Genomic DNA, 26607 nt, shown 5'->3' with positions numbered 1-26607 from the left:
CCTCTCTGGCGCCGGCTGGAGTATTCGGAGAATTCACAAATAAATCGGGGCAGTAGTTTGCAGGTTACGACTGGGCCCCTTACGAAACGTAGCCTCCATGTCCGTCTCGTCGCAGTCTGAAGGAGCTAAGGATCTCGAACACGCATTGCTCAAACTTCCTGTGCGGTGAAAACTCATGAAAATCTCAGGCGCGGGCTGTGTTTGCTGGTAACGAAGCGGAGCGATTAGTGACTCAGACCAAATGACTGAGTAGTGTGAATATTTAGAGACAATTAATGATGTATCTAATTGTGCGGCTTCCTCTGAACGCCCCAGTCCCTGCTCGGTGGGCTTAGGGCTGATTTCTGCCGAGACGTTACAACTTCCATGCGGCCTCCGTGGAGGAGAAACGCAGCCCGGCGGCCCCAAGCAGCTTTCTGGGAATTCAGACCGAAGCCACCGCTAAGTGTATGAGCCCAATGCCGTTAGAAAGTGGGTCTGGGAAGCAATTTAGCCTCTGGGTGCTTTGTCCTGAGTGACCCTTATGATGGGAAAAGGCAAATTCCACAAACTTCCCACGTCAGTAAAATCCACTGAAATCCTGGGCCTGGGCCGGATTTGAAGAAACTCCTGGCTCTGGGCAAGGTCTGGTGGTTACATGGGTCGGGGGGGAACGGGCGCCAGGACTCCTGGGTTCTGGGCCCTATTTTGTGAAGGGGGGTCTCGTGCCTAGAGCAGGGGGTGGATTGGGGTTCAGTCCCCCGAAACACCAGCGCTTGGCCGGGTCCCCTGGGGCTCTCACCTACAGACGGGCCCTTGCACCGGAGGGGGCGGGTGCTGCTTTTCGATCATCTCAGCCTGCAAAGCGAAAGTTCCCACCCCCCTCCCCGGCCCCACCCCGTGACTCGCTGTGGGGCCAGGCCGGGGGCAGGGGCCGGGGAGAAGCGGGTTAGTGACTGGGGCTGGCTGGGGACGGGAGCAGCCGGTCTCTGCCAGCTCTGTGCCCCCCCCGGCCCCCGGCAGGAAGTTTTCAGGCTCGGCCGCCAGGAAGCTGCTGGGAGCTGGGCTGAAGATGGGGCGGCCGGTTCCCTGGGCCCTGGGTTTGCTCCTGTCGCTGCTGATCGGAGCCGAGGCAGGTGAGCTGGTTAATGATCTGGGCACCGCGGCGCTAGGCGCTGTACAGGCCGCGGGGAGAGCCGTGTTTAGGGTCTGCCCGGTGGGATGGGACAGCCGGGTCAGGGCTGCTCCGGCACGGGGGGGATGTCACCTCAGTGGCCTGCTTAGGGTAATGTTCTGCTTCCCTAAATTCATCCTGTGGGGTTCTTGTCTAACAGCCCCCCTGGGCCCCAGGCCAGAGGTGGCAGCATCTCGGCACCAGGCGAGGGGTCTCTGTATAAACAACCCCCGCGCTCCACCCCAGAGGTGGCTGCATCTCGGTGCTGGGGCATCCCTGTATAAACAGCTGCTGCGCCCCAGCCTCCAGAGGTGGCTGCATGTCTGTGCCGAATGAAGGATCCCTGTTTAAACGGGGGCCATGTTCTGTCTCAGAGGGGGGTGTTAACAGCCGCCGGGCCTCACCCCAGAAGTGGCTGCGTTTTGGCGCCGAGCTAAGCGAATTGAGCGCATGCAGGGTCTGTAAAGTGCGTTGGGATCCTTCAGGGAGAAATGGGCCCCTGCGAAGGGGGAGGGGGAGCAGTTGGGGGCTTGCCGGGCGGACTCACATGAGGCCCAGCAGCCCCTGATGAGCTCAGTGGTGAATGGTCCCAGTAGTTAGGCTCTGGCGTTCACACCCAATCGAGGTGAAGTGGTGCGGGGAGGGGCAGGTCGGATCTCCATTGTTTAGCAGCCTGGAGACAAGAGTTTGGAAACCCTGGATTCCTGTTCGGGCCTGTCCCTCCCTGCCGGGATCACAACCTGCTAGAGAGCCAGGCCTAGTGCTTAGAGCAGGGGGCTGGGGGCCAGGACTCCTGGGTTCTCTCCCTGGCTCTGGGAGGGGAGTGGGAGCTAGTGGTTAGAGCAGGGGGGCTGGGAGCCAGGACTCCTGGGTTCCCTCCCCGGCTCTGGGAGGGGAGTGGGGTCTAGCTAGTGGTTAGAGCAAGGGGGGGCTGGGAGCCAGGACTCCTGGGTCCCGTTTCCAGCTCCGAAGCAGAGTGGGTTCTGTAGCCAGCGCGTTGCGGGAAGCTTTCCGCTGAGCCTGGCTTCTTGGAAGCAGCGGGGGGGCATTTCTCGCCTGGGCTGCATGTGACTCAAAGGAAGTGGGGCATGACCTGTCTCCCCCCCCACCACTTCTGCTGAGCGAAATGGTTTCACTTCTTCAAATGCAATTTTAGCCCAACAGACGGACGGACGGACGGCGACCCCTGGAGACTAGATCCCTTCGCCTGTGCCCAAGGAGAGGGACTGGGCAAAGATCCCCCCCCAACACACACACAGACACCCCCCCGCGCCTCCCCCCGCCCTGCACAGACTCCGTTCTAGGGGGCGGCTCAGAGCCCCGAACCCATTCAGGGCTGGTCGATGCCAGCTTGGCCGATGGGTTTTGCTCCTTTGACCCGGGGGGGCCGAGGCCCAGCGACTCCCTGCCAGCCGGGGAGCGGTGCTGGGTCCGCCCTGCCCGGGGTTGGGGGGGCTGGATCAGAACCGGCCCCCCCACCCCCGCCTCCCTTTGCCTCCCCAGGGCGCAACTTCCGGCTGCTGAGGCAGCAGGTGCTGCGGGCGCGCGAGGTGCAGGCCATGCAGGAGACGGTCTCCCGGAGGCGGCTGCTGCGCCCGGCGCCCTGGCGGGCCCCCAGCGAGGGGACCCTGCGCCAGCCCCTCGACCACTTCGATCGGCAGGAGGGGCGGGACTTTAACCAGGTGAGACTGGGGCCTGGCCCGGCGACCCGCCCGGACCCCCCCAGCCTTGCCAGGGGCGGTGCCGCCGGCCAGAGGCACAGGCGTGCGCACACCCACGTGAAACGCACGCACCTGCCCCGTGCACTGACCCTGCTCCCCGCTGGGGCCCCCCGAGCTGCCCCCGGGCAGGGCCCCCCCCGCCTCGCACCCACCGGCCCCTGTTCTCCCCCCACAGAGGTTCTGGATCAATGAGGAGTTCTGGCACCGCCCGGCTGGGCCCGTCTTCCTCTACATCGGGGGCGAGAGCTCCCTGTCGCAGTTCGCTGTGCTGGCGGGTAAGTGGGGCCAGGGCAGGGACTGGCTGGCTCAGGGGGGCAGGGGCCTGTCCCCTCTGGGGGGCGCTGGCCCCAATCTGGCTGGCTCAGGGGGGCAGGGAATGGGGCAGGGGCCTGTCCCCTCTGGGGGGCGCTGACCCCGATCCAGCCCCAGGGCAGGGACTTGCTGGCTCAGGGGGGTGGGAATGGGGCAGGGGCCTGTCCCCTCTAGGGGGCGCTGGCTCTGATCCAGCCCCAGGGCAGGGACTGGCTGGATCAGGCGGGCAGGGAATGGGGCAGGGGCCTGTCCTCTGGGGCGCTGGCTCCCATCTGGCCCCAGGGCAGGGACTGGCTGGATCAGGCGGGCAGGGAATGGGGCAGGGGCCTGTCCCCTCTGGGGGGTGCTGGCCCCGATCTGGCTGGCTCAGGGGGGCAGGGGCCTGTCCCCTCTGGGGGGCGCTGGCTCCCATCCGGCCCCAGGGCGGGGACTGGCTGGCTCAGGGGGGCAGGGAATGGGGCACTGGCTCCCATCCGGCCCCAGGCTGGGGACTAGCTGCCCACAGTGGGGTGACGGGGGGGAGGGGCTCAGCACCTGCCAGGCTCCCGTGCCCTAACGCCGGCGTTGGTGCCAGGGCACCACATGGAGCTGGCTCGGAAATACGGCGCGCTGGCCGTGGCCCTGGAGCATCGCTTCTACGGCGCCAGCATCAACCCCGACGGCCTGCAGGACGCCAGCCTCCGGTTCCTGTCCAGCCAGCAGGCGTGAGTCCCCGGGCGGGACGGGGCGGGGCCTGGACACGCTGTGCTCAGTATCCGGGGGGGGGGGGGGCCCCCATGGTTGGAGCGGGGGGGGCGGGGCGGGGGGCCCGGCCGCCTGGGTTCTATCCCCAGCTCTGGGAGGGGCGGGGCTTAGTGGGTTAGAGCGGATGGGGGGCTGGGAGCCAGGACTCCTGGGTTCTATCCCCAGCTCTGGGAGGGGCAGGGCTTAGTGGGTTAGAGCGGGAGGGGGGCTGGGAGCCAGGACGCCTGGGTTCTATCCCCAGCTCTGGGAGGGGCGGGGCTTAGTGGGTTAGAGCGGATGGGGGGCTGGGAGCCAGGACGCCTGGGTTCTATCCCCAGCTCGGGGAGGGGAGGGGCTTAGTGGGTTAGAGCGGGAGGGGGGCTGGGAGCCAGGACGCCTGGGTTCTATCCCGGCTGTGCCAGTGGCTTGCTCTCTGACCTCAGGCAAGTCACGGCCCCACTCTGTGCCTCAGTTTCCCCTCTGTGAAATGGGGATGATTACACTGACTCCCTCCAGGGGTCTGACAGCGAGTCACAGGGGTTGGGGGAACCCCGGGGTCCCAGCTCTGTGCTCAGCTCACCAGTGTGGATTTTTCTCTCGGTATCTCCCCCTCGGTCCCGTCGCAGCCTGGCTGACCTGGCCTCCTTCCACCTCTTCGTCACCCAGAAGTATAACCTGACACGGAACAACACCTGGATCTGCTTCGGGGGCTCCTACCCCGGCTCCCTCGCCGCCTGGTTCAGGCTCAAGGTACCGGCCTGGGGGGCACCGGGGGGCTATCGGTGCGTGGGGCTCTGCTGGACCCCTCGCCAGCATCGAACCCGCGACCTCGGGATCTGAAAGCACAGACCTGTGCCGCTTCGCCGGCGTAGAGCCGGGACCTGGCCCATGAGAGTCAGTACACGCTCCAGCCACTAGAGGGGGACACAGAGCCAGATGGCGCTAGCCTGGGGTCTAGTGGTGAGAGCAGGGGGCTGGGAGCCAGGACTCCTGGGTTCTCTCCCTGGCTCTGGGAGGGGAGTGGGGGCTAGTGGCCAGAACAGGTGTCTGGGAGCCAGGATTCCTGGGGTCTATTCCCAGCTGTGGCAGGGATGTGGGATCTAGTGGGTTTGAGGGGGGAGGACTCAGCAGGGGGGACTGAGCCAGTCCTGGGGTCCACCCCAGAACCCCCTCACTGCAGGGGAGCCCATCCCCCACCCATCCCCCCTGCTCCTATGGGGTCGTGGGAAGGGGGGTGGATTTCCTGCCAGGCAGACGGAGCGATGGCGGGGCCGGTTTCTCTCCATCTCCCCCTCCTCTCTCTCCTCTCCTAGTTCCCCCACCTGGTCTTCGCTGCTGTCGCGTCCTCCGCCCCGGTGCAGGCCCAGCTGGACTTCACCGGCTACAACCAGGTGAGTGGGCAGCGCCCGCGGGGCGGGGGCAGCTTCCATACCCCCCTTTCGCCTGGGGGAGGGGAATGTCCTCGGTGCAGCTCTCCCTTCGCCCCTGGCAGCTGTACCCCGCTGTGGGGTCCTGACTTTGGATCTGGGCAGGGAAGGGCTTGGGGGAGCAGGAGCCAGGGGGGGTCATCTCTGGGGCTCCCCAGCCTGCGCTGCCCCCCAAAATCCTGCCCTGAGCTCCGCCGGCATGCAAGGGACTGGGGGCTGCAGGGGGCACCCCCAGGCTCCCGTCACTCTCGGGCAGCTTCTTGCAGAGGGAGCTGGGGGGCCGCAGGAGGGCCTCGGCACGGGGCGAGGGGAGGGACCCGGTGACTCCTAGTTAACCCTTTCGGTGCTGCATTAACCCCGCGCGGCGTGTCTGTCTTTCCTCCAGGTGGTGGCGGCGAGTCTGTCGGACCCAGTGGTGGGGGGCTCTGCCCAGGTGGGTGAATGGTTCGGGGCAGGTTCCGGGGGGAAATCCCAGAGATTTGCGTGTCCCGTCCCCTCCCCGCCCCCAGCATTGCGTGGGATGCTCCAAGAGAGCTGGTGTGTGGGGCCCATCTCTGAGGTCTAGGCACCACATGGAGCTGTGCCCCCCAGCCCCGACACCCGGCCCCACTGAGCCTGTTCTGGGCCCGCTCACATCAGTGTCCTTCCATGGGCATGTGAGGAGCTTCTCCTGACTGGCACCAGTGTCAATGAGAGGAGAATTAGGCCCTGTACCCTCCCACAGCCAGGGAGAGAACCCAGGAGTCCTGGCTCCCAGCCCCTCCCCACTCTAGCCACTAGACCCCACTCCCCTCCCAGACCTGGGGAGAGAACCCAGGCGTCCTGGCTCCCAGTCCCCACATCTAACCCACCAGGCAAAATCCCCCGCGGCCGCGAACGCCCTGGCAGGCGAGTGCCTCTCCTTTCCCCCCGCAGTGCCGCGAGGCCGTGGCCAGGGCCTTCTCCGCAGTGGACCAGAGGCTGCACGCCGGGCGGCTGGCCGAGCTGCAGAAGGATTTCCGCTCCTGCGGGCCCCTGACGGAGCCCGACGACCGCGGGGAGCTCGCCAGCAACCTGGCCGACATCTTCATGGGCGCCGTGCAGTACAACGACGAGGGGTTCCAGGGCGGCACCGTGGCCAAGCTGTGCGGCATCATGAACGACACGGGCCTGGGGTCCCCCTACCAGAGACTCATCGCCGTCAATAATGTAAGGCTGGGGGGGGGGTCTGGATCCATAGAGGAGAGTGGGGGGCATGAGGCCCTGGAACAACATTTCCCATGATGCCCCACAATCTGGGGGAGGAGGAAGGTGGCGCCTCATGGCAGTGGCCTCTGTGCATCATGGGAAATGAAGTTCAGCTGGGAAGTCCAGCCAATAAAGAACAATGCACCAGAACTACATCTCCCATGATGCACTGCGGCCAGGGGGAGGGGTGGGCAGGTGGTGGCTGCAGTGCATCATGGGAGATGAAGTCCAGCTGGGAAGCCTAGCCCATAAAGAATGAAGCACTGGAACTACATCTCCCATGATGCACCGTGGTGGGGGGGTACAGCTGTCCCGAGAGGCTAAAGGAAGGGGGTTGCCCAGTTTCTCCCCAGTCAGCTACGAGCAGAGGGGTCCTGCCCCCTCGCCAGTGTGCTGCGGGCGCCCCCTCCTGTCGATCCCATGGGCCAGAGCCGCTGGCGACGGAGCCAGACGGGTCCCTCCGAGGGGCGGGGGTGGCCCTGGCTGACTCCCCCGTGTGTCTCCGCCCGTGGCAGGGGTTCCTGGAGAGCATGGCTCTGCCCTGCGTGGAGAACTCGCACCAACGCGCCCTGGCCGAGCTGCGCAGCGCCAACCTGACCCTCAGCGGCGTGGGCGAGCGGCAGTGGTACTTCCAGACCTGCACCGAGTTCGGCTACTGTAAGCTGGCTGCGTGGGGGGGGTCGGTCCCTCCTGCTGCCCCCCATGCGATCCCCCACCTCCAGGCATCCTCTACCCCCACCCCACGGGCCGGGGCAGAATCTGGGGAGAGCAAATGGGGCTTAAAACCCCCCTCAGTCCCTGCCCCAAGACGGGGCGACTGGGATTGGGGGCGTCAGGCTGGGGAGGTCGAGACGCAGAGCGACCGCGGGGCCCGGCTGCATCTCGCAGCCTCGCGAGGGAACCCCCTTCCCCTTCGCCCCGGCTCCCCCCGGCCCTGGGGCACCCTCTCCCCCCGATTGCCCCGTTTCTTTGTCTGTCTCGGGGGGGGGCACCCCAAAGAACTGCGGTGCTGACGTCTCCCCCCGTTCCCCCTGCTCCAGACCAGACCTGCGAAGACGCCACCTGCCCCTTCTCCCGGCTCCTGACGCTGTCGGCCCAGCTCGACCTCTGCTCCCAGGTGTTCGGCATCGGCCCCGAGCGCGTGCGGGAGGCGGTGACCTTCACCAACGAATACTACGGGGCCGACCACCCCAAGGCCAGCAGGATCCTCTTTGTGAATGGTATGGGTGGGGGGGCAGCCGCTGGGGAGGGGGCGGTCGCGAGATCGGACTCACGGGCCAGGCCTGGCATTGCCTCCCCCTGCCACGCTGGAGCTAAGCACCCTCTCCTCTGGCCCCCGCCCAGGCGACATCGACCCCTGGCATGCCCTGAGCGTCTTGAAGAACCAGTCGCGCTCGGAGCTGGCCATCCTCATCAATGGGACCTCCCACTGTGCCAACATGAACCCCTCCAGGCCCTCCGACCCCCTGCCCCTCGTCTCGGCCCGGCAGGTAAGAGCCCGGCGGGAATCGGAACCGACCCAGACTCGAACCCCAGAACCTCGTTACGTTCCAGTGACTCCCCCCCGGCCCCAGAGCTGCTCTAACGCACGCTCCACCCCATGAAGGACCCAGGGGGCAGGGAACAGCCAGAGCCAGTGGGCTCCAGCCATGCCCCCGATCTGCCCCCTACGCCAGTGGGTGCAGAGCCATTATGCCAGGCGGGGGGTGGGGCGGTCCCTGCGTGGCGGGGAGGGGGTTCTCAGTGACTGAGGATCCAGCCCTTTGGGACGCAGCACGAGGGATGGGGTGGGATCTCCGTATCCTGGCGGGGTCCCTCCAGCTCGCTCCGTGTCCCCCTCCCTGCTTCTGCAGCGGATCGACTACCACGTTGGCGACTGGTTGAGCTTGGCAAGGAAGGCGCCTTCGGCCCCCTGAGTCTCCGGGCGTGAGGCCGTTTGCCCTCTGACGCTGTGCGGACTTCGCCCGCGGAGGGACGCGGCGAGATCTTCCTTCCAGCAGGGATTTACTTTGACTGCCAGCTCGTCGGGGCAGGGGCCAGCTTTCTGCTCGGCATTCGTCCAGCAACCAGCGCAACGGCTCCGCGATGGGGGCTCCCAGCTGCTGCCGCGACACACAACGAATCATGATCCGGGGAACCAAGGGGGGGTCTGAGAAATCTGCTGCGCTGGGGCCAGCCAAACCCCTGGGGATTTTCTGGGGACAGCTTCATCCCCCTGCTGCGTTGGTTTGGGTCCTTTCATTCCTTTATCCAATGAAAGATGGTTTTTTTAGACGTTTCTGTGAAGCCGTCGGCTCCTTCGTGGCAGCGACTGAGGCGAACGAAGCAGGATCAGCCTGTTGCTGGGTCCTATTGTGTAAATCATATTGTCTGATGAGGCTCCAGTCGCCAGGATCAGGACCAGGGTGTGCGGAGCCCTTAGGGATACCCCGCAGGGCAGGTTCTCGCTGCTTCAGTATGGACCAGGGGACCAGCATGGGGCCTGCTCCTAAACCTCCTTTGCGCTCCCCATATTCTGGACCCTGCATCAGTTACAGCAGCCTTGGGGCTGCTCTAACTTGAACTCTGGCCACTGTGGGCCCTGGGGGGCAGAGAATAGCCATGGCGCAGTGCGCTCCGGCCACACCACAGGTCCACCCTCTCTGCCAGGTCTGGGAGAGGGGTGCATTCAGGACCATCACCCCAACTCCACCCCAGCTGGGGGATCCCCATGCGTGTGGGGATTCTCAGGCTGTTTCTGCCCCGCTATGCTGCAAGAGGGGTGCAGAGGGGCCCAGGCGTGACTGAGAATCACACCCAGTTTCTCATGAAGACATCCTCTCCCATTGCCACCCCCCAATGCACCTACCTCTCTGGGCACAACGGCGGAGCTAGGGACCGGGGGCTCTCCCCCTGCAACAGGAGGGCAGAGCTCATTCCAGAATCGGGTCTCCCCCCAGGAGGAAGGGGCTGTGCCCTCCCCCATAGGGAGAGACAGCATGCGCCCCTCCCACCAGAAAAAAACCCTCTCTCCTCTGCCCCCTTTACATGGCAGGACAATGCCCTGATTTCTCTTCGCTGCCCGTGACTCGTGAGAAAGGCGACGGCAGAAATGCCATGCAGGAAGTAGCAGGTTCGATTCTCTCTCGTCCACTCAGTTCCCGGGGCGGGACCGGGGGGGGCCAAACGCAGGCGCCAGACCCTCCAAACAAATCCGCGGGGCCCAGTTCGGAGGAGTTGCGGCAAGAAGAAAGGAAAAGGCCCAACACGTTTTATTTTAAAGTGGGGGGGGGGACAAAACCCCAAACCAAAGAACACGACAGGCTCCTTCTCCGTCTCATCCCGTCCCTCCATTTCCCCGTCCAAAGTGCCCCAGATAGCACATAACAGGCCCAGGATCTTCCATCCTACAGGTCCTGTCCAGCCCGGTAATGCCCACTCCCCAGGCGGGCCCAGCAGGGGTTATATAAAGGGCTTCCCTACCCAGAACCCTTTGCGGAGAAGGGAAGTCCCTCCCCTGCGTCTAGGCTACTGACAGTTCATCTAGCCAATCAGCTTTCACCCGTTTCGTTTATAAGGCCTTCCCCTCCATCCCACCGCTCAGCTTCAAGGGGCAGAGATGCCAGTGGGAGGAGGCGGCTGGGCCCAGCAGCTCCCCTTCGGCAAAGAACTCTTCCATCTCCAGCTGCAGGTCCCGCAGGTCCTGGATCTCCTGGGCGATGGAGTCCAGGTGCCGGAGAAGCGCCAGGTCCCTCACCTGCAGGCTGAGCTGGGACGGGGATGGGAGGAGAGGGAGGGAGTTATGGCTGGAGGCTTTCACAGGGCGGTGGGAGTTACCCATGACCCCTGGCCTGACCGGGCTGCTGGCGTTGACGGGAAAGGGAGGGTCTGTAACCACGAGATGTTGCTCCCCTCTGCGACCGGGAATTGCAGCCGCTCCTGTCGAGCCAATCGCTAGCGGTGAAACCTGCCGGCAAAGCGGGCGTCTCCATCCCCCTCTAGTGCAGGTCCGCAGAGAAGATAACGGCCTTCTACTGCCGCCAGTTCCCCCCTTAGGAGTCCACCGCCAGGGCCCACCCGCCAGCACCGAACCCCTTCTGAAAAACCAGTCTGAACTCACCAGCTCCTTCCGCACCCAAGAGATCCCGGCCTGGAGGCCGGAGCCCGGAGCACTGTCCCTTTGGCCGCTTGTCTCCAGCGCCTCCTGGCGCTCCCCTGCCGCCAGAGGGCCATGCGTGTGGGGGGTGCGAAGCGCATTGGGCAGCGGGGGCAGCCCCTTGAAGAGAGACCCCTCTTCCTCCAGCCAGCGGCGTCCGGCCATCGGGTGCCTGAGGCTGGCCTGGGGTGTCCGGGAAACGGGGGAACCTCTGTTAGAATCTCCCTGAAACAGAGTCATGCTCCGAAGGGTCCTATCACAGGTGTGGACTATGGCTGTCACCCCAGGCTTTTTGCACAGGGGTCGCTCCCTGCACTCAGACATTCCCCCCCCCAAAGCTTTTCTCCTTTAATCCCTCCTGACCACCCCCTCCTTCCGGCTGAGGTGGGTGGCCCCAGTCTTTCCTAGCACATCTCTCACACGAGCAGAGCCCTGGGGCTGCTGCCGGCGAAGGGCCCGGGTGGAGTGAGCGTGGCCGGGGCTAGAGGGAGAAACATGTCTGTTGCCTTTGGTAGAGGCTTGCAAAGGAGAAGGCTCTTGCGCCACTGATTGTGGGAAGGGAGGGAGGAGTCGCGCCGGGGGAGGGAGGAGGGGATGGACGGACAAGCTGGCGATTTGAGCGCCGTTCCCCAGCACGACGGGGCAGGTGAAGGGACCCTCCTTACCGAGCGAGCGGGAGGGCACTACCGAGCCATCAGGAAAGCTGCAGCGCCGATTCCCTTCCCCTCTGTCCCACGGCGCTGCTGAGCCCAGCCTGGACCTCCAGTGCAGGGAGCGGCTCTGGGCGCTGCCCGGCCAACGGTAATAACCGTGCCAGGCTCCCAAGCATCCAGCGGAGCTGTGGGCTCAAAGGTCGCAGGCGAAGCAGCCCGTCCCCACACCCTTTGGCACGCGGCCACCCGGCTTGCCCCTGCCGGCAGCTCCCTCCATCACCTGAGCAGAAATTCCCAGGGGAAAGGCCACAGGCCCTGGGCAGGAAACCCCAGTGCCTGCCCCTGGGACCCCCAAGCTGTCCGAAGGGGGCACTGAGCCGCGCCCTGTGCTTACAGGAGAGCGCAGGTGGGGCTGCTTCGAGCGGCTTTGCTGGGGCTCATGCAGAGGACGGCTTGGATGCCCCCGGCCCAGAGGAGCGAGACGCAGGCCCCTGCCCGTGCAGGGCACCGGGAGCTGGAGTCCAGCCACGGGGGCCCCTGCTGGACCCCGGAGGGGAAAAGGAGGCGCGGTGGCCTGGCGCTGTGCTGCACGTCACCCACTGCACCCTACACGCCCTCCCCCCCGCGAGGCAAAGGGCCCAGCTGCGGGTTGACGCCGGGGGGCTCCCCCTGTTTGAGAGCTGGGCAGCGGGGCCGTTACCCAGCAGCCGGGTGCAGCTGGGCTGCGTGACAATGGCACGGAGCACGTCCCACAGGCAGGTGGGGGGGAAACTGAGGCACAGAGCAGGGACGCGAGTGGCTCGGGGCGCACAAGGAGTAAGAGCTGCAGATAGCGCTCAGGATCCCCCCCCCCATGACTCCCCCCCCCTCCAGCCAGGGCAGGAACCCAGGAGTCCTGGCTCCCAGCCCCACCCCACCCCCAGCCAGGGCAGGAACCCAGGAGTCCTGGCTCCCAGCCCCCCCAAAGCCACCGGATCACTACGGGGGCGGAGACAGGCGGGCTGAGGGGCGGGGCTAAAGGAGGGGGCGGGGCTGAGCGGAGGGGAAGGGTCCGGCCGCTCAGCGGGCGGGGCCGGGAGTCACGTGGCCGATTCAAGATGGCGGCGTCCAGGGCGGTAGGTGGCGGGGGGAGGAATGTCCGCGCGCCCCGCATCCCCCCGGCAAAGCGTCACATCCGGGGCCCCCGGCGCCTGGGTCCCGCCCCCCCGCCCCGGGGCCCCCGGCCCCTGGGTCCCGCCCCCGCCCCCATATCCCCTCGGGGTCCCCGGCCCCTGGGTCCCGCCCCCGCCCCCATATCGCCCCGGGGCCCCCGGCGCCTGGGTCCCGCCCCATATCCCCGGGGTCCCTGCTCTCCGATGTCCCCACTGCTGCTTTCTAGGGCCCCGGTAACCTGCCCTGCTCCATGGTGCCCCCGCGTGTTCCCCTGCCCCGTCATCCCTCTGATCCCCGGTGCCCCCCCCGATGCCCTACGGCAGCAGGTGGCATCTGCGCCCCCATCGCCCCCCGCCCATGTATCACCTGGGTGGGCTCCTCGGAGTGAGCTGCTCCGCCCGGTCCGAGCGCGCCGCAAGCCCTGTGCCAGCCGTGCCCGGCTCGGCCTCCGGGACCCTCAGGCTCCGCTGGGGGCTGGTTCCGCATTGCCGGGGGGGCCCGAGCCTGCTTGGCTAGACGTAGGTGCCGGGTGGGAGGCTGCTGAAAACCACCCGCAGAGCCAGAGCGTGACCCCCACCTTGGGGTCAGGGGAGCAGCGAGAGGGAGCGGAGCGTGGAGAAGGCCCCAGACGCTGGATGTGGGAAAGGACTGGGAGCCCTGCGACCTCAAATACCAGCCTGAATGCCCAGACTTCACTGGCGCGATGCGGTAGCCTCACTGCCAGAGCCAGGCCTCGGGAAGCAGCTCCCGGCGCTGGCAGCCGGCCTGCGAGACCTGCTCCACGCCCGCCCGGGGGGGCCCCGGTGCCAGGTTTATCCAGCTCTCTGCTGGGTTGTGTCAATTGCACGTGGTTCTAGTCAGTGTCACCGCAGAGCTGCTGTTACTGCCTGGTTGTGTTGCCGTGAGGTGTGGACTGGCCTAGGAGGGCCCCACAAACACAACCTTGGGTTAAAATAGGGGGACCAGACAGCAAGTGTGAAAAATTGGGACGGGGTGGGGGGTAATAGGAGCCTATAGAAGAGAGAGACCCAAAAATAGGGACTGTCCCTTTAAAAACGGGACATCTGGTCACCCTAGTTTAAAATTGCCTCCTTTGGGGTTGCTTATAAAAGTGGCCCCCTCAATAGTTTTGGGGCCAGATATCACCTTGCCAGTTTCCCTTTGAAACAGCGGCTGTTTCCCAGCCCAGAGGGGGCTGCATGTCACTGCTGGGTGAGGCAGCCTTTGCTAGGAAGGGTGGGCTCGGGGAGAAGGGTTTGAGGAGTTGGGTTTGACATTCGAAATCCCTCCGGGGGAGGAGGGAGCTGAGAGCGCTGCCCGGCAGATGTCACTAGATCTCTTTGGGCCGAGCTGCGGAGCGACTGGAACCCCCGGTGCTTTTCATGGCTGGGTCAGAGGGTTGGATTCAGCCCTGGTCGGTAGTGACCCCAAGCTCCAGCTCGACGGTCTCCGCGTTACGTTAGCTGTACGCGGCGACTGAACGCGCGGGCGAGCTGAGCTGTCTCTCCCTGCAGGGATGTTGGCAAACAAGCCTCGGTCGTGCTGTGAAGGTGCGTTAGCCTTGGCAGACCTCACCCTGGGCTTGTGACGTTAACGTCCTCAGGGGAAGAAGTGGATTCTTGGCTGAAGTCTTTGCAGCCTGGTTAACCGTAACCGAGAGGTGAAAATGGCAAGGAATAAAGGAAAGATGTTCGGTATTCGCGAGCCACGCGGGAGCCTCAGGAGCACTAACCTCAAGCAGTTAAAAACTCCCGAGGCAAACCCCAGAGATCGGGAGATCGGCTTAAGAATCCGGGCATTTAAAATCCCGAGTTTGGAGTTCCTCTGATTCAGCTGCTGGCTGGTTTTCTTGGGTTTTTGAGCCTCTGGGGTATGCTCAGGCCAGAGTTTTCCTCCGCAGCCCTGAGGGCTGGAGCTGCAGGTGGTTTTGAAAACGAAAGCTGAGATTCTCCTGACTGCGGGAGTTGGGACATTGAGACAAGCACCAGGTATTGCGAGACTCTGAGAAACCCATCAGAGTTGGCAATGCTGGATCCACCCCCCGCCAGTGGTGAGTGGGGGGGGGGGTGCAAGGCTGGTGACGGGGCGAAGATGCAGCGTGTGGGACCGTGCGCTCCCCCCGCTGGTCTGTCAGCGCAGCCCCCGCTGTGTGCCGGCTCTCGGCTAGCAGGGCCCCCCCGTCCCGTTTCCGGCACACCCAGCGCCGTGCGGAGAACCAGCCCCTGGTTGCAGCGCCCAGCTCATCGACAGCCTGGCCGGCAGGCGCCTTCCTTCCCCCGCTGCCTCCGGCTGGGCCGGCGCGTGGGACCCTCCGGCCCGGGGGGCCGAGCCCTGCATGTGCCAAAGCCCCACAGCACTGGGGCACGGGGCAGCCTCTCCGCCCCCCAGCTCGGCTCTGGAGTTGGGGGGATGGGGGAGCGATTTCCACCCTATTCACGTCCCCGCCCGGCAGGGGCTTAGCCCCCTATCCCCCTCCCCCCTCGCCGTGGGGCTGCTCTGTGCCCTGGCACCTCCCCTGCTGAGCCACCTCTGCCCCCCTGCAGTCAGGTTCCTGGGACACAATGCTCCTAGGGCGTAACCCCGTCCTGCCCGCGCTGTGGCCGGGGACAGGAGGCGGCTGGGTGATGTGGGTGGCCAGCAGCAGCCTGGGGGTGCCGGCTGCCTTTCCACGCTGTGCGGGCAGCAAGGGACAAACTGCTTTGGGGTGGGGGGAAGAGACGAGCTCTGCTAGACACAGGCCGGGTCATCCCCCCCCCCCCCCCTCGTCCCTTCCTTCCCGTGCTGAGCCCACGCTCTGGTGTGACCCCAGCAGAAATCTGGGGAGGGGGACGGGGGAGATGTGAGACCCTGCGTGGCCCCCCCCATGTGTTGCCTCGGGAAGACGTGATGCCAGGTACCAGGAGAGGCAGGTCCGTCCGGGGGCCCAGCCAGACAAGGAGGAAGGAGAGCGTCAGGGAGGGGAGGGTCGGTTGGTGAGAGAGATGTACCGGAGTGTGTGTGTGTGTGTGTGACCTCCTCCGGTGTGTGTGTGTGGGGGGGTAGGGGTGTGTGTGTGTGTGTGTGTGACCTCCCCCTGTGTGTGGGGGGGATGGTGTGTGTGTGTGTGTGTGTGTGTGACCTCCCCCTGTGTGTGGGGGGGTGTGTCACCGCTCCCTGTGGGGGGGGGTAGGGGTGTGTGTGTGTCACTTCTCCCTGTGTGTAGGGGGGGTAGGTGTGTGTGTGTGTGTCTCCTCCCCGTGTGTGTGTGTGGGGGGGTAGGGGTGTGTGTGTCACCTCCCCCTGTGTGTGGGGGGGTAGGGGTGTGTGTGTGTCATCTCCGCTGTGTGGGGGTAGGGGTGTGTGTGTGTCACCTCTCCTGTGTGTGGGAGAGTGTGTGTGTCACCTCCCCCTGTGTGTGGGGGGGTAGGGGTGTGTGTGTGTCACCTCCCCCGTGTGTGTGTGGGGGGGGCACTAGGGGTATGTGTGTGACCCCTCCCCATGTTTTAAGGTAAATAGACTCCAGCTCCGTAGTATTTCTTTTTAACGGGGGCTCAGTGAACTCGACATTAATTTGACCGTTTGTCCTGCCTCGTTCTGGCGATTGCCGTCGACCTCACCTGAATGCGAGAGATTTTACCAGGTGTCCCGTGTTCAGCACCGGGAAATCCGCTCTCCCCACCCTTCGCCCGGTTCCCAGCTGCCTGGCTTTGCTGAAGCTCTTTGCTGGCCTTTCCCCGCCTCCTCTTTTTGCGAATGACGTTGCAAAACCAGACCCATTAGACCCTCCATTTGTGGCTCCAGCGCAGGAGATGCACGGGGGGGCAGAGCCGCTCTGCTGCTGTGTGGTCGGGTGTTTCTCGGCTTGGGCCAGCTGCTCTGAGCCGTGGCTGCGCGAAGCATCTCCGGCGGGAGAGCCGAAGGTGTTTTGCTGTAGCGAGCGCTGCTTTAATCGCATCTCTCCTGCAGACGGATGCTTCAAGCTTCAAAAACCCTGTACATGTAACTTCTGGTTCTGCAGCTAGCGAATGAAGCTGTGAGGTGAACGTCTCCTTGTAGGGAAACAGACACAGACTGGGGAAGGGATTTGCTCACGATTTGGCAGCAATTGGTGATCCGGCTGGGGACAGGACTGAGGTTTCTTGACCCCCAGACTCTTATTATCCTCTTTATACACAGGGGAAACCGAGGCACGGAGAGGGCAAATTGGGAGAGCAGGGAAAGAAACCCAGGAGTCCTGAATCCTAGTCCCAGCCCTGCTTTAACCACTAGACACACTCCCTTCCCAGAGCAGGGGCTAGAACCCAGGAGTCCTGGCTCCCACAACCCAGGTAAAAGGCGTCGTCAATGAGAAGCAGGTATCGAGGTGCTCCCCCGGGCTGGGGAATCCAGCTGTTTCGGCCGTGGCCGAGCTGTCCGCCGGTGTGACACCGTGAGCCGCCCTCCGAGGTGTGAAATCCAGTTTCCAGTCAGTGCTGTGTGATCACACAGGTTGTGTCCCTGTCTCCTGTGCGGCCGCCACCTGTCAGCGTGAGGCTCTGACCCCTCGGGAACAGAGAGGCCACGTTTAACCTCGAGCCAGCAGAGCCTCTGGGAGCCGGGGATGGGAGGAATTGGGCTGCGTCCGTTAGCAGAGGATTCTCTTCGTATTCTGCTGTTTGCATTGACAGCCCCCAAGCCCCCGGCCTTAGAAATCCGATTGACTGTCTGGGAGTTCATGTGATTAACCGTGTGTCTTGCAGCTCCGGCAATGCAGGGCCTTCGCCCGCCGTCCGTACGGCAGTGCCGCCTCCTGGGACCCTCAAAAGGACGGCATCCTTCAGCGGCTCTGTAACCGGTACTATGACATCGAATACCTCGTCAACTGGAGCGCGAAGCTTCCCTCCAAAAACCTGCGAAGGAAGAACGCGTATGTACAGCCCACGCCTCCGGTTTTCCCGAGCCAGGAAGGGGGCGGGGGGTGGAGAGAGGTGGCTAAACTTGATCCAGCAACTGACTTCTTGGAAAAGAGAAACTCCTGAGCAGCTGTGACTGGAAATGGGGTGGTTATGGAAGCCAAGAATTGCCAGGTGCCTATGGGGAGACGTGCAGAACCAACCGCTCATGGGAGATGAGCGGAGCTAGGTGGGAATTGTTTGGTATTTTGGGGGGGTGAAAAATGCCAATTTTTTTAACTGAAGCTGTTCACAGGAAAGAGTCACTTTGGATTTATTTCCCAGCAGGACAAAAATGCTGGAAAAACCTTTTGAATCAGCAAGTTTTTTATTATTTTTTTTCATTTGGAAGCAACTGTTTGGTCTGGGAATGTAACTTAATTGATACAAAAAGAAAAGTAAAAAAGAGCAAAATTGAAGCCAAATGGCTCTGAAGTAAGAAAACGTTTCCACCGAGCCCAGCCGCATGTTTCTGTTCGGTTTGTCTGCTCACAAGTGTTGGAGATTTTGCTCTTTTGTCTCGATTCTGTATGAGAAACATTTTCCAGATCTTGAAAATTCTCACAGGGCCTGAAAACCATTCCTGCCCGGCCCTCTTGTAAAGAAGAACACGCAGCCCTTCTGGGGCACTTCTCCTCAGGAGCACTCCGAACTCAAAGGCGCAGCTGTTATGACTGGGTCATGGGCAGTGTGGCCTAGTAGTCGGAGCCAGCATCTGCCGTCACGAGTCGGGAACCAGGGGCGGGAGACAAACTGGAGGTCGGGAACTACAAGTCAGGCACCAGGAGCTGAGCTGGGTCGGGCCGCCAGGCAGGGGGAGGGTTGGAAAGTGGCTGCATCTGTGACCCTTGTGGGCCCGGGTTCGAGACCCATGGCACAGGGGACTTGCAGGTGAGCTGTGGAGCCCTTTGCAGCTGGCGTCGCCTGCACCCAAGGGCTAGAAGCTGTTCCCAGCTGGTGGCGCGGTCGGTGGGGTTTCTGGGTCTCCGTCCGGTTCCTAGCAGCCCACGAGACTCATTAAGTCTCAGGGTTGCTCTGGTCCTGGCATGGTGTGTGGGAGAGAAGCTGCCCTGGCGGCTGGACTTCGTTCTCCAGCGGCTTTTAACTTCGGGACGGTTATTTGAGTCCACACCGTATTGTTTGTTGTTACCGTAGCACCGGGGGCCCCACTGTGCCAGGCGCTGCACGAACGCAGAGCAAAAAAACCCGTCCATGCTCCTCTTATCCATTCACACGCCCTGGACCCGCACGGATTGAAACCAACGGGCTCCGGGTGCATATTTCAGCAGGGGCTGCATGTGTACAGCTCCGAGCACGCCAGGGGCCGGCTCCAGTTCAGAGGTTCCATGATAATAATAGTCCTTGAAATGCACCATTTTTGTGTTGGAAAATGTTGTGATCCTTCCCCCCCGCCCCTTTTGCCAGGTACTACCGTTACACCAAGGACCTCTACGGAGACAACGCTGCCACCGCCTTCTTCGTCCTGACCCACAGAGGAAGAGTGAGGTATTGACGCTCTCGGCCAAGCCCTGGGGACGTGGGTCTGGCCTGGGAAGCCCCTTGGCAGAGTCCCGGTTCCCGGTGCCTCAGTTTTCCTAACGCTGGCGTTCCTCCTTCCAGGTTTCAAGGCCAGGAGACCTGGTTCTGTGTGGACCAGCGCGGAAAGTTCAGCTTCGATTTCCTGCAGCTCCGAGACGTGCCCGTGGTGGCCATCGACCTCGCGGGCTCCGTGTTGAACTACGATGGGGTGGATAACCTAGGTGAGAAATCGATGGACTCCACAAAGCGCATTTGTCTGGGGGATCTTTGGTGCAGCTGGGGGCACGGAAACACTCAGGCTCACAAGAGCGGCTTTTCTTATGGAGGAGGCAGTGTGGGCTAGTGGGTAGAGCCCCGGACTGGGACTCGGGAGATCTGAGTTCTGTTCTCAGCTCTGCTGCTGTGTGGTCCCCACCTCTGTGCCTCCATTTCCCCATCTGTAAAATGGGAATCGTGATCCCGACCTCCTTTGTAAAGAGCCGTGAAGCCAGGGGTGATAAGTTTTGCTGATTTCCCTTGTCCCAGAGCTCTTGAATGTCCCCAGGAGTCCTCCGCGGAGTGAGCACTTCTCAGGCCGCATACAATTACCCTGCAGCAGTGAGTTCCACAGGTTATCATTGGAAGAACTAGATTAGTACAGTTGAGAAAAGATTAGACATTTACTGTAATAGCAGTGGAAATGCGTCTCTCCTCTGGGAATCCCAGGGTGCTCTCGGTATTAATTTATACAACAGTAGTGCCTGGGTGCCCCTGCTGCGGCCCAAGGCCCCATGGCGCTAGGTGCTGTACAAACACACAGATGATCTCTGCCCCATAGAGTGTATGGTCTAATTTGCCGATTGTATTGGGAGGAGCGGCTTGATAGTTGGAGGCAGAGACAGTCTGTCCCTTCTTGTTTTTAAGGCTGGCGCTGTAGGGTTCAGACAGCTGCCGTGTGTCAGGGAAGTGACAGGACAGGCCGGTTTCATACTAACTAATCCCAGGGGACCGTGCTGACGCTGGGTGACTCAGGGACGTACCAATCTATTTATCCGCTGACGTGATGCCCAGCCTGACGCTGGGGCCACAAGGCCTAACGCTGGTCTGGGCTGCACAGACCGGGGAGTCTCCCGCCGGAGCAGAGAGGTTATTTTCCCCCTGTGTCTGGCCCTGGTGCGACCGCCGCGGGGACCCGGCGTCCAGTTCTGGTGCCCACGAGTCAGGAAGGAGGTTGATCAAGGGGTGAGGGGTCCCCGAAGGGCCCAGGAGAACGATCGAAGGGTTAGAAAACCTGCCCTGGACTGACACTCTCAGAGCTCGGCCTATCGAGCTGACCACCGAGAAGGTTCCGAGGTGCTGAGGTTAGTCTGTACGTATCTATGCGGGAAGCAGCTCTTCAGTCTCGCTGAGGGAGGTTGAACCTGGCCCATGGCTGGAAGTTGAAGCCGGACGAATTCAGACTGGAACTGAGGCGTGGATTGTTCACAGGGAGGGTAATTGACTAGAGCAGTTTCCCGGGGGTGGATTCTCCAGCCCTGGACATTTGCTGGTTTCTGGCCCGTGGCAGGCAGGTCAGGCCGGCTGATCACGTGCTCCCTTACAATCTGTTCTGCCATTTCAGCAGCACCATTTTTGGCTGTTGAAATCCACTTTGGCCTTTGCCTTCCTGCTTCCTGTGCCTTTTAATATTTTATACCGTTCCCTGGCTGGGAGCCCGTCGGAGGCAGTAATGCAGCGGGCTCCTCCCCGGGCTCGCAATGGCGACATCGTGTTCTTAATGGACAAGGGGGAGCCAAGGAAGGTGGAGGCTGAGGATCTGGGTAAAATCTCATGCTGAGGGTTTATCAGGCTGAGAAATCGTCTCCCGCGGGAAGTGGCTGTAACCTGCCTGCCGGAGTCACTGACCAAAACCCCAGAGATGGGGAGAAAACCCCTTTTCTCGTCTCGAACTTCGGGGAGGTCACTGCTGCGTCTGGCTTAGCATTCTCCTGCGCTTACAACGTGGGTGCCAGCGATCCCAGCCCCGACTCATTTGTCTAAGAATCCGACTCCCCCAGTGTTCACCTTGTAACAATCTTTTCCGTGAGTGGCCGGTGCCACGATCCCGCGGCTGGTGCGTGTTGGTCCCGACGTCTCCGTGGTGGAGCCAAAGGCAGGACGGGAGCCTTGGTGTGCGGCTGGGTAGCCCGTTCCCTGATGCTTGGGCTACCTTTAGTAAATTGCAGATGCTTTTGCCGTACGGGCAGTTCCCGGTGGCTGTGTTGGCAGGGTGTGTTCCTCGCTGTGAGATCCTTCGTAACGCACGGCTGGAGGGATGGCGTGTCCGTTTCCTGGCAGTCGGAAGCAGCTGCTATCTCAGGCAATGATTTGATTAACCTAATCCATCTGTTTGCATTAGTCTGAAATAATCAGATGTATCGGAAGGCATAAAGCTGCCATCTGTTGAGACCGGATCTCAGGTTACACAGAGATCTGTTGTCCGGTGTTTAGCTGTCGCTTTGGTCTGATCTTGCTGAGGACTCATCATTGCCAGCTCAGGATTTTAGTGCGAGATTTGGTGGTGTCCTTAAAGCCCCAGCGCCTGGAGTCCTGTGATTCCATGAGCCCCTCAGGGTGTGTCCACACCATGGTGCTGAATCTCAGAGCCTGGGTCAGCTGACTTGGGCTCAGGCTGAGGGGTTAAAAACAGCACAGCAAACCTGGAAAGCGCGCTGCAGCTCTGGCCTCCCGGCAGCCAGACGGCCCCGTTCACGAGAGGCTTTCCCCTTGCCCACCCGGGACTGGGACAAAACCGGATGTGGTTTTGGCCAGCATTGGCCAGGGGACTTGGAGTTAAAAGCATCCAGAGGGCAGGGCAACGGTGGCTGTTACGGACGCAGGGCAGAATGGCCGCCGGCTGCAGTGGTGCTAAGCCACCGGGGACCCAGTGATTTGGGTCAGTGGCTCTCCGTTTCCCGTCTCGAGGTAGGAGAGCTGGTTCCCTTGGAAGGGAACGCACAGCACGCTGCACCCAAACCAGCCCTGCGCTGACTTGCCGAGGCTTGAACCGGGAGGAGTTTGACCCTTTGTCTGCAGTTATTTTCGTCGGTTTCTCTGCCGCTAGACACAGAGGAGGCAGGAGGAGGCCGCCCCTTTTCCTTCAGCTGACGCAGCCCCCTAATTTCCAAGGGTTGGTTCCTGACCTCGCTGCGTGTCTCTGCTTAGTGGAGCCAGGTTTGGGTTGGTCTCTGGCTGCAGGGGGGCGGTTGGATTTTCTCTGCCCCGGGATCGTTTCTGGTTCTCGCCCGTGGCCGCCGGGCCGGATTCTCAGTCACTCCGCACCTCGTGTAGGCGCAGGGGGCGGCATTTCACCGGCTGCGGCTGGTGGAAGGTGATGGGGAATTCGGTGCATCACTTGCACCGTCTCTGAGCGTCACTCAGTGGAGCGCATCTGCATCACCGGGGGCCATGGCCGCTGTGCGTGTCTCACGGCACTCGCCTCGGCGGGACTCGGGCTTTATTGTATCACTTTGATGGAGGAGGCTGATGGTCATTTTTAATTTTTTTTTTTTTTAATGGATGTGAATCTTCACTGTTGTGGGAAACTCTGGGCGGGGTCAGACAAGGGGGGGTCAGACGATGGTTATTTAATGGCAGGAGATGCTGAGATTCAAGTTACCGCTTTAGAACCATTAAATCACAAATTGGCAGCATCGCGTGTCAAACCAGGCGAAGTCACTCGCCTGAAATGGAACGCTCGAGCGGCGCTTTTCGCCCGTTGCCTCGCTCGGCGTGTTGAGCGTCATGTCGGGGAAATGGACGTCAGCGCCGAGTTCTCCCGGCGCCAGATAGAACCCAGCCCCCCGGCTCACACCTCTCTGTGCTGCCCCCTAGTGCCCTGGAGCCCAGTGCGGAGACCCAGCCTCTGACCGGAGGGAAGGAATCGGGGCCTTTGCTCGTGGACGTTGACTATCTGGCCACGTTGCAGCTTGCAGAGATCATCTCTCAGGTTGCTGGTAGCAGCCAAATGGATCTTTGAGGCCTGTGTTGTGTCAAGTTACAATTCCCCAGCTCCTCTCCCACCCTTGGCCGGCATTTCCTCACCTGGGCTCAGAGATACCAAGGCCAGAAGGGAGCATCTAGTCTGACCTCCTGCACATTGCAGGCCACAGGCCCTCACCCGCTCTGGCTGAGGAAGGGAAAACCCGCCAGGGTCTCCGCCGAGCCAACCTGGTGGTGGTGGATTCCTTCCTGACCCCAAATCTGGGGATCAGTTAGACCTGGAGCATGTGGGTGAGACCCGCCAGCCAGACACCTGGGGAAGAATTCGCTGTAGTAGCTCAGAGCCCTCCCTGCCTAGTGCCGCGTCTCCGGCCGCTGGAACTATTCGCTGCTAGGCACGTTCAGGCGACAGAGAAAGGGGGGCGGGTTTCCAGAGGGGCTGAGCGCCTGCCGTTGCCAGACATCACTGGGGGGTGGGCGCCAGGCAAGAGGGAGGTGGGTAAGCGCCACTGCCTGTGGGAGGAGACAAAATTCAAGTTCCAGGGGTCACCTCGGAAGCTCTTGCTCCGGGCGGGTAACGAGATTGGGGCCAGTGGTGGGGGTGGGGCTGGCCGGCTGCCACCGGGCTTGGGGGCCACGGCTCCACCCTCCTTTCCCTTTCTGCACCTGCAGTGAAGCTGACGGCGCTGCAATCCCTGGACCTGAGCCGCTGCCCCCACGTTGACGACTGGACCCTAAGTCGGCTGCATGTCTTCAAGGACAGCCTGGAGGAGCTCTCGCTGGCTGGGTGCCCCCAGGTCACGGAGCGGGGGCTGGCTTGCCTCCACCAGCTCGAGTGAGTGGGCAGCGCGGCGCAGTGGTCAGAGCGTGGGGTGGGGAATCGGGAGGCTGGCTTTAGCACGGAGGGGAGGGCTAGGGGTTAGAGCGGGGGGGGGCTGGGAGCAAGGAGGCCTGGGTTCTACCCTCAGCTCTAGGAAGGGAGTGGGGCATAGTGGTTAGAGGAGCCAGGACTCCTGGGTTCTGTTCTGGGCTCCAGGTCTAGTGGTTAGAGCAGCGGAGAGTCAGAACTCCTGGGCGCTATCCCTCACTTTTGCTATCGCTCTGTGCCTCAGTTTCCCTCTCTCTGTGAGGGAGGGCGTTGTGGGGGAGCTGTGCGGTCCGGCTAATTAGCCAGAAGGGGCTTTGAGCTGCTCGGGAAGAGCCCAGGAGCGTGAGGGTTATTCCTGCCCCGCCCCTCAGACAGTGCAGCTGCGCCAGCCGGGAGATCCGCCGCGTCGCACTCACGTAAAATTCCCCGGCAGCGCTCGGCCGCGGGCGTCTCCGGGAACACTGGCCCGCTGGAGCCGCTGAGTCACCGCGGATCGCCGGGGTGTGGTGCGGGCAGATCCCGGCCCCTCTCTCCCTCCTCGGCAGGGCTGCAGGGGCCTCCCTCGGGCGTGTGCTGCGAAGGTGGGGGGCTGCTCCCCGGTGCCCCTGGCCGGGGAGAACGGCGCGTTCTGCCCACATGGGAGCTAACGTGTGGGCCAGGCAGCGTTACTGGGGCTCGGAGAAACCCGCTTGGTCCTCACCTAACCCATGTGGAAACGATGCCTCCCCCCCCGGCTCCCCAAGGACTGTACCAGTGCCCACCTCTTCCACCCAAGACACGACAGGCGCCCTGTGTGCTGGGTTCACTTCCACGGGGTCTCTCCTGGCGGCAGCTGTGCTCCTGCAGACGCCGACCGTCCCCTTCGCCCCAGGGCATCAAAGCACTTTCCAATCTCCCCGTCCACCCGGCGGAGAAACTGAGGCACAGCCAGGGAGTAGCGAGTTGCTGGAGTCTGCGCTACCTGGGAATAGAACCCAGGTGTCCGGGCCACATTTCTCCGTGCTCTAACCACTAGACAGCGCTCCTTCCCCTGAGGCCAAAGGGCCAGGGCCAGGGCCAGGTTGTTAAAGGGTCGCTGGTGCCTGACTCCCGGTGGAGCTGATTCCCATTCGGCTCCTCACTCCCACTGGAGATGCAAAGACACAAATCCAGCCCCGGAATCTCTCCTCCCGCGCGTTGAGCATCCTGTGAGGGGAGGACGGGGCTTATGGGCCTGCGGGGCGTGGAGAGAGGAGGGTGGGAGGAGGGTCTGGCTCGGCTCCCAGCTCTGGGGGGGAACCTCTCTAGCTGAGTCACTCTGTGGCCCAGAGGAGTTTTATGAGCAGCGTTTCCCTGGCCACAAGGCTGCTCATTTCTCTGCGTTTCGTTCTTATCCCTTTTCCCGTCACCCTCCCCAGGCACCTGCGACGCCTCGACCTCTCGCACCTGCCCTCGGTGCCCGTCCCGGGGCTGGTCCGCATCTTGGTGGAGGAGATGCTGCCCCGGTGCGAGGTGGTGGGGCTGGGCCCCGGGGACGGGCTGGCCCCGGTTTCTGGCGCCCAGACGAGCAGGGACGGAAGAGAGGAGCCCAGCGTCCCCAGCGGGGCCAGGAGAGCTGACGAGATCCCTGCCTGACGCCCGGCTGCCCTGCCCCTGGCTTTTCCCGATGCTGATGGAAGAGGGTGGGAAGAGATGGGCGCAAGCCGCGCTCCCCTCCGATCACAGCCCGCAAAGGACCCCAGCATCGCCGGAGACCTGGGCGGTCCGGGCACCCCGCTTCGCTCACACCTAGGACAGGGCTGGCAATGGCTGTAGTCATTAAAGGCCCCTCCCTGTGCTGCTCCCACGTCCTTGTTTGTGGGGAGAGGCCTGAGCGCCAGGAGAATGTGGGGATACCAGGATGGAAGTGGCCGGGAGGCCAGGGCCCTTTGCAGTTCAGCAGGTGAACCCCCGGGCTGGGGTGGTTTGGTTTGGGTGGCGGCGGGGCCGGCCGGGAGCCTGGAACGGCTCCAAGGGACCTGGCAGAAGGGAAGATTTTTCGCGTTGGGCTGAGAAAGTTCTCGGCGCACAACCGTGCGGATGTTCCCCACGCCGCAGCGGGCAGGAAACGGCAGAAAGAACCGTAAAACGGCCCCTTCCCCCCCCCCGTTCAGGCCGGCTTCAGGCCGGGGAGAAGCAGGCGGGCAGAGAGCCGGCCGCGCCTTCATATTCCTAGTGGGAGGCTGTCGCGCCCGCGTCTCCCCCTCTTCCGCCCGCAGGCCTGGCCCATCGCGTCCACCACCAGCTCTGACCTCCCCTCCGTGTCCCTCCGGCCGGGTACGGCGCCGGTCCCTGGTGCCCGTCGCCCGGGCATGTCATCTCCCGACACGGTGCTGCCGCCAGCCCGGCGCCTGGGGAGAAGTGGCTCTCGCCTGCCCAGTGCCGGGCCGCGTGCCAGCTGCAGCGGGTGCCGAGTGATGTGTCCATGTGTCTCTGCCCCCAAGGGAGGCCATTAGCCGCGGGGAAGCTTCTGTTCCCTGTTAGCTTTTGGCTCGGGCGTCAGCTGCCCGCGAAGCTGCTGGGTGCGGGGTGCCTGGCGCCCGCGTGCTGAGCCTGGCGCAGGCCTGGGGGGTTTGATTTGGGGTTTGAGTGGAGGAGCCTGGAGCGTGGCCAGCAGCTCGCGCCCGGGGGGAAAGGGCCTGGCACGGTCCTGCCGCTCGTTCTGCGGCCGTGTCTGAACCTCACCAGTACGACCCACCCACACCCCTCACGAGACAGGTGCGGGGGACCCTGGGCCCAGCAAGGCCTGATTTGTTCCTAGTCATCTAGTGAGTCCGTTCTCGAGCAGGGGACAGAACCCAGGAGTCCT

At 63.1% G+C, this 26607-nt stretch overlaps 2 protein-coding genes across 5 annotated transcripts; both read left to right on the top strand.

Moving 5' to 3' along the window:
- The first annotated feature begins 883 nt into the window (after positions 1-883).
- Positions 884-8837, top strand: PRSS16 (serine protease 16). The gene is made up of 12 exons (XM_039510627.1): positions 884-1115; positions 2657-2835; positions 3050-3149; positions 3761-3890; positions 4536-4659; positions 5223-5300; positions 5722-5769; positions 6252-6524; positions 7079-7220; positions 7604-7783; positions 7908-8053; positions 8417-8837. The coding sequence occupies exons 1-12, from the start codon at positions 1052-1054 to the stop codon at positions 8477-8479; spliced, it is 1527 nt and encodes a 508-aa protein (XP_039366561.1). The 5' UTR covers positions 884-1051; the 3' UTR covers positions 8480-8837.
- A 134-nt stretch (positions 8838-8971) lies between these two features.
- Positions 8972-26342, top strand: DMAC2 (distal membrane arm assembly component 2). Of its 4 annotated transcripts, none has more exons than XM_039510630.1 (6): positions 8972-10290; positions 17222-17388; positions 18839-18919; positions 19034-19173; positions 23585-23747; positions 25178-26342. In XM_039510630.1, exons 1-6 carry the CDS (start codon positions 10162-10164, stop codon positions 25392-25394), a joined length of 897 nt encoding a protein of 298 aa, XP_039366564.1. In that variant the 5' UTR covers positions 8972-10161; the 3' UTR covers positions 25395-26342. The 4 variants fall into 4 exon arrangements, with proteins under 4 accessions (XP_039366564.1, XP_039366566.1, XP_039366562.1 ...); XM_039510632.1 differs by lacking the exon at positions 8972-10290 and adding an exon at positions 12400-12466; XM_039510628.1 differs by lacking the exon at positions 8972-10290 and adding an exon at positions 12909-13306.
- Positions 26343-26607: the final 265 nt, after the last annotated feature.

The sequence above is a fragment of the Mauremys reevesii genome, linkage group 22 (genome assembly GCF_016161935.1).
Source record: "Mauremys reevesii isolate NIE-2019 linkage group 22, ASM1616193v1, whole genome shotgun sequence".
In the NCBI taxonomy this organism is placed as follows: Eukaryota; Metazoa; Chordata; order Testudines; family Geoemydidae; genus Mauremys; species Mauremys reevesii.
Note: the sequence above shows the minus strand (reverse complement) of the source record. Positions and strands in the feature narration are given on the sequence as shown.

What these genes read in the sequence shown, in the direction of transcription:
- PRSS16 (XM_039510627.1), top strand. Translation starts at nt 1,052, where the DNA reads ATGGGGCGGCCGGTTCCCTGGGCCCTGGGTTTGCTCCTGTCGCTGCTG. An exon ending in GCTGATCGGAGCCGAGGCAG is followed by an intron (nt 1,116 to 2,656) that starts GTGAGCTGGTTA and finishes TTGCCTCCCCAG; the next exon opens with GGCGCAACTTCCGGCTGCTG. An exon ending in CCGCCTGGTTCAGGCTCAAG is followed by an intron (nt 4,660 to 5,222) that starts GTACCGGCCTGG and finishes CTCCTCTCCTAG; the next exon opens with TTCCCCCACCTGGTCTTCGC.
- DMAC2 (XM_039510628.1), top strand. Translation starts at nt 13,139, where the DNA reads ATGTGGGAAAGGACTGGGAGCCCTGCGACCTCAAATACCAGCCTGAAT. An exon ending in ACCCACAGAGGAAGAGTGAG is followed by an intron (nt 18,920 to 19,033) that starts GTATTGACGCTC and finishes TCCTCCTTCCAG; the next exon opens with GTTTCAAGGCCAGGAGACCT. An exon ending in GCTTGCCTCCACCAGCTCGA is followed by an intron (nt 23,748 to 25,177) that starts GTGAGTGGGCAG and finishes CACCCTCCCCAG; the next exon opens with GCACCTGCGACGCCTCGACC.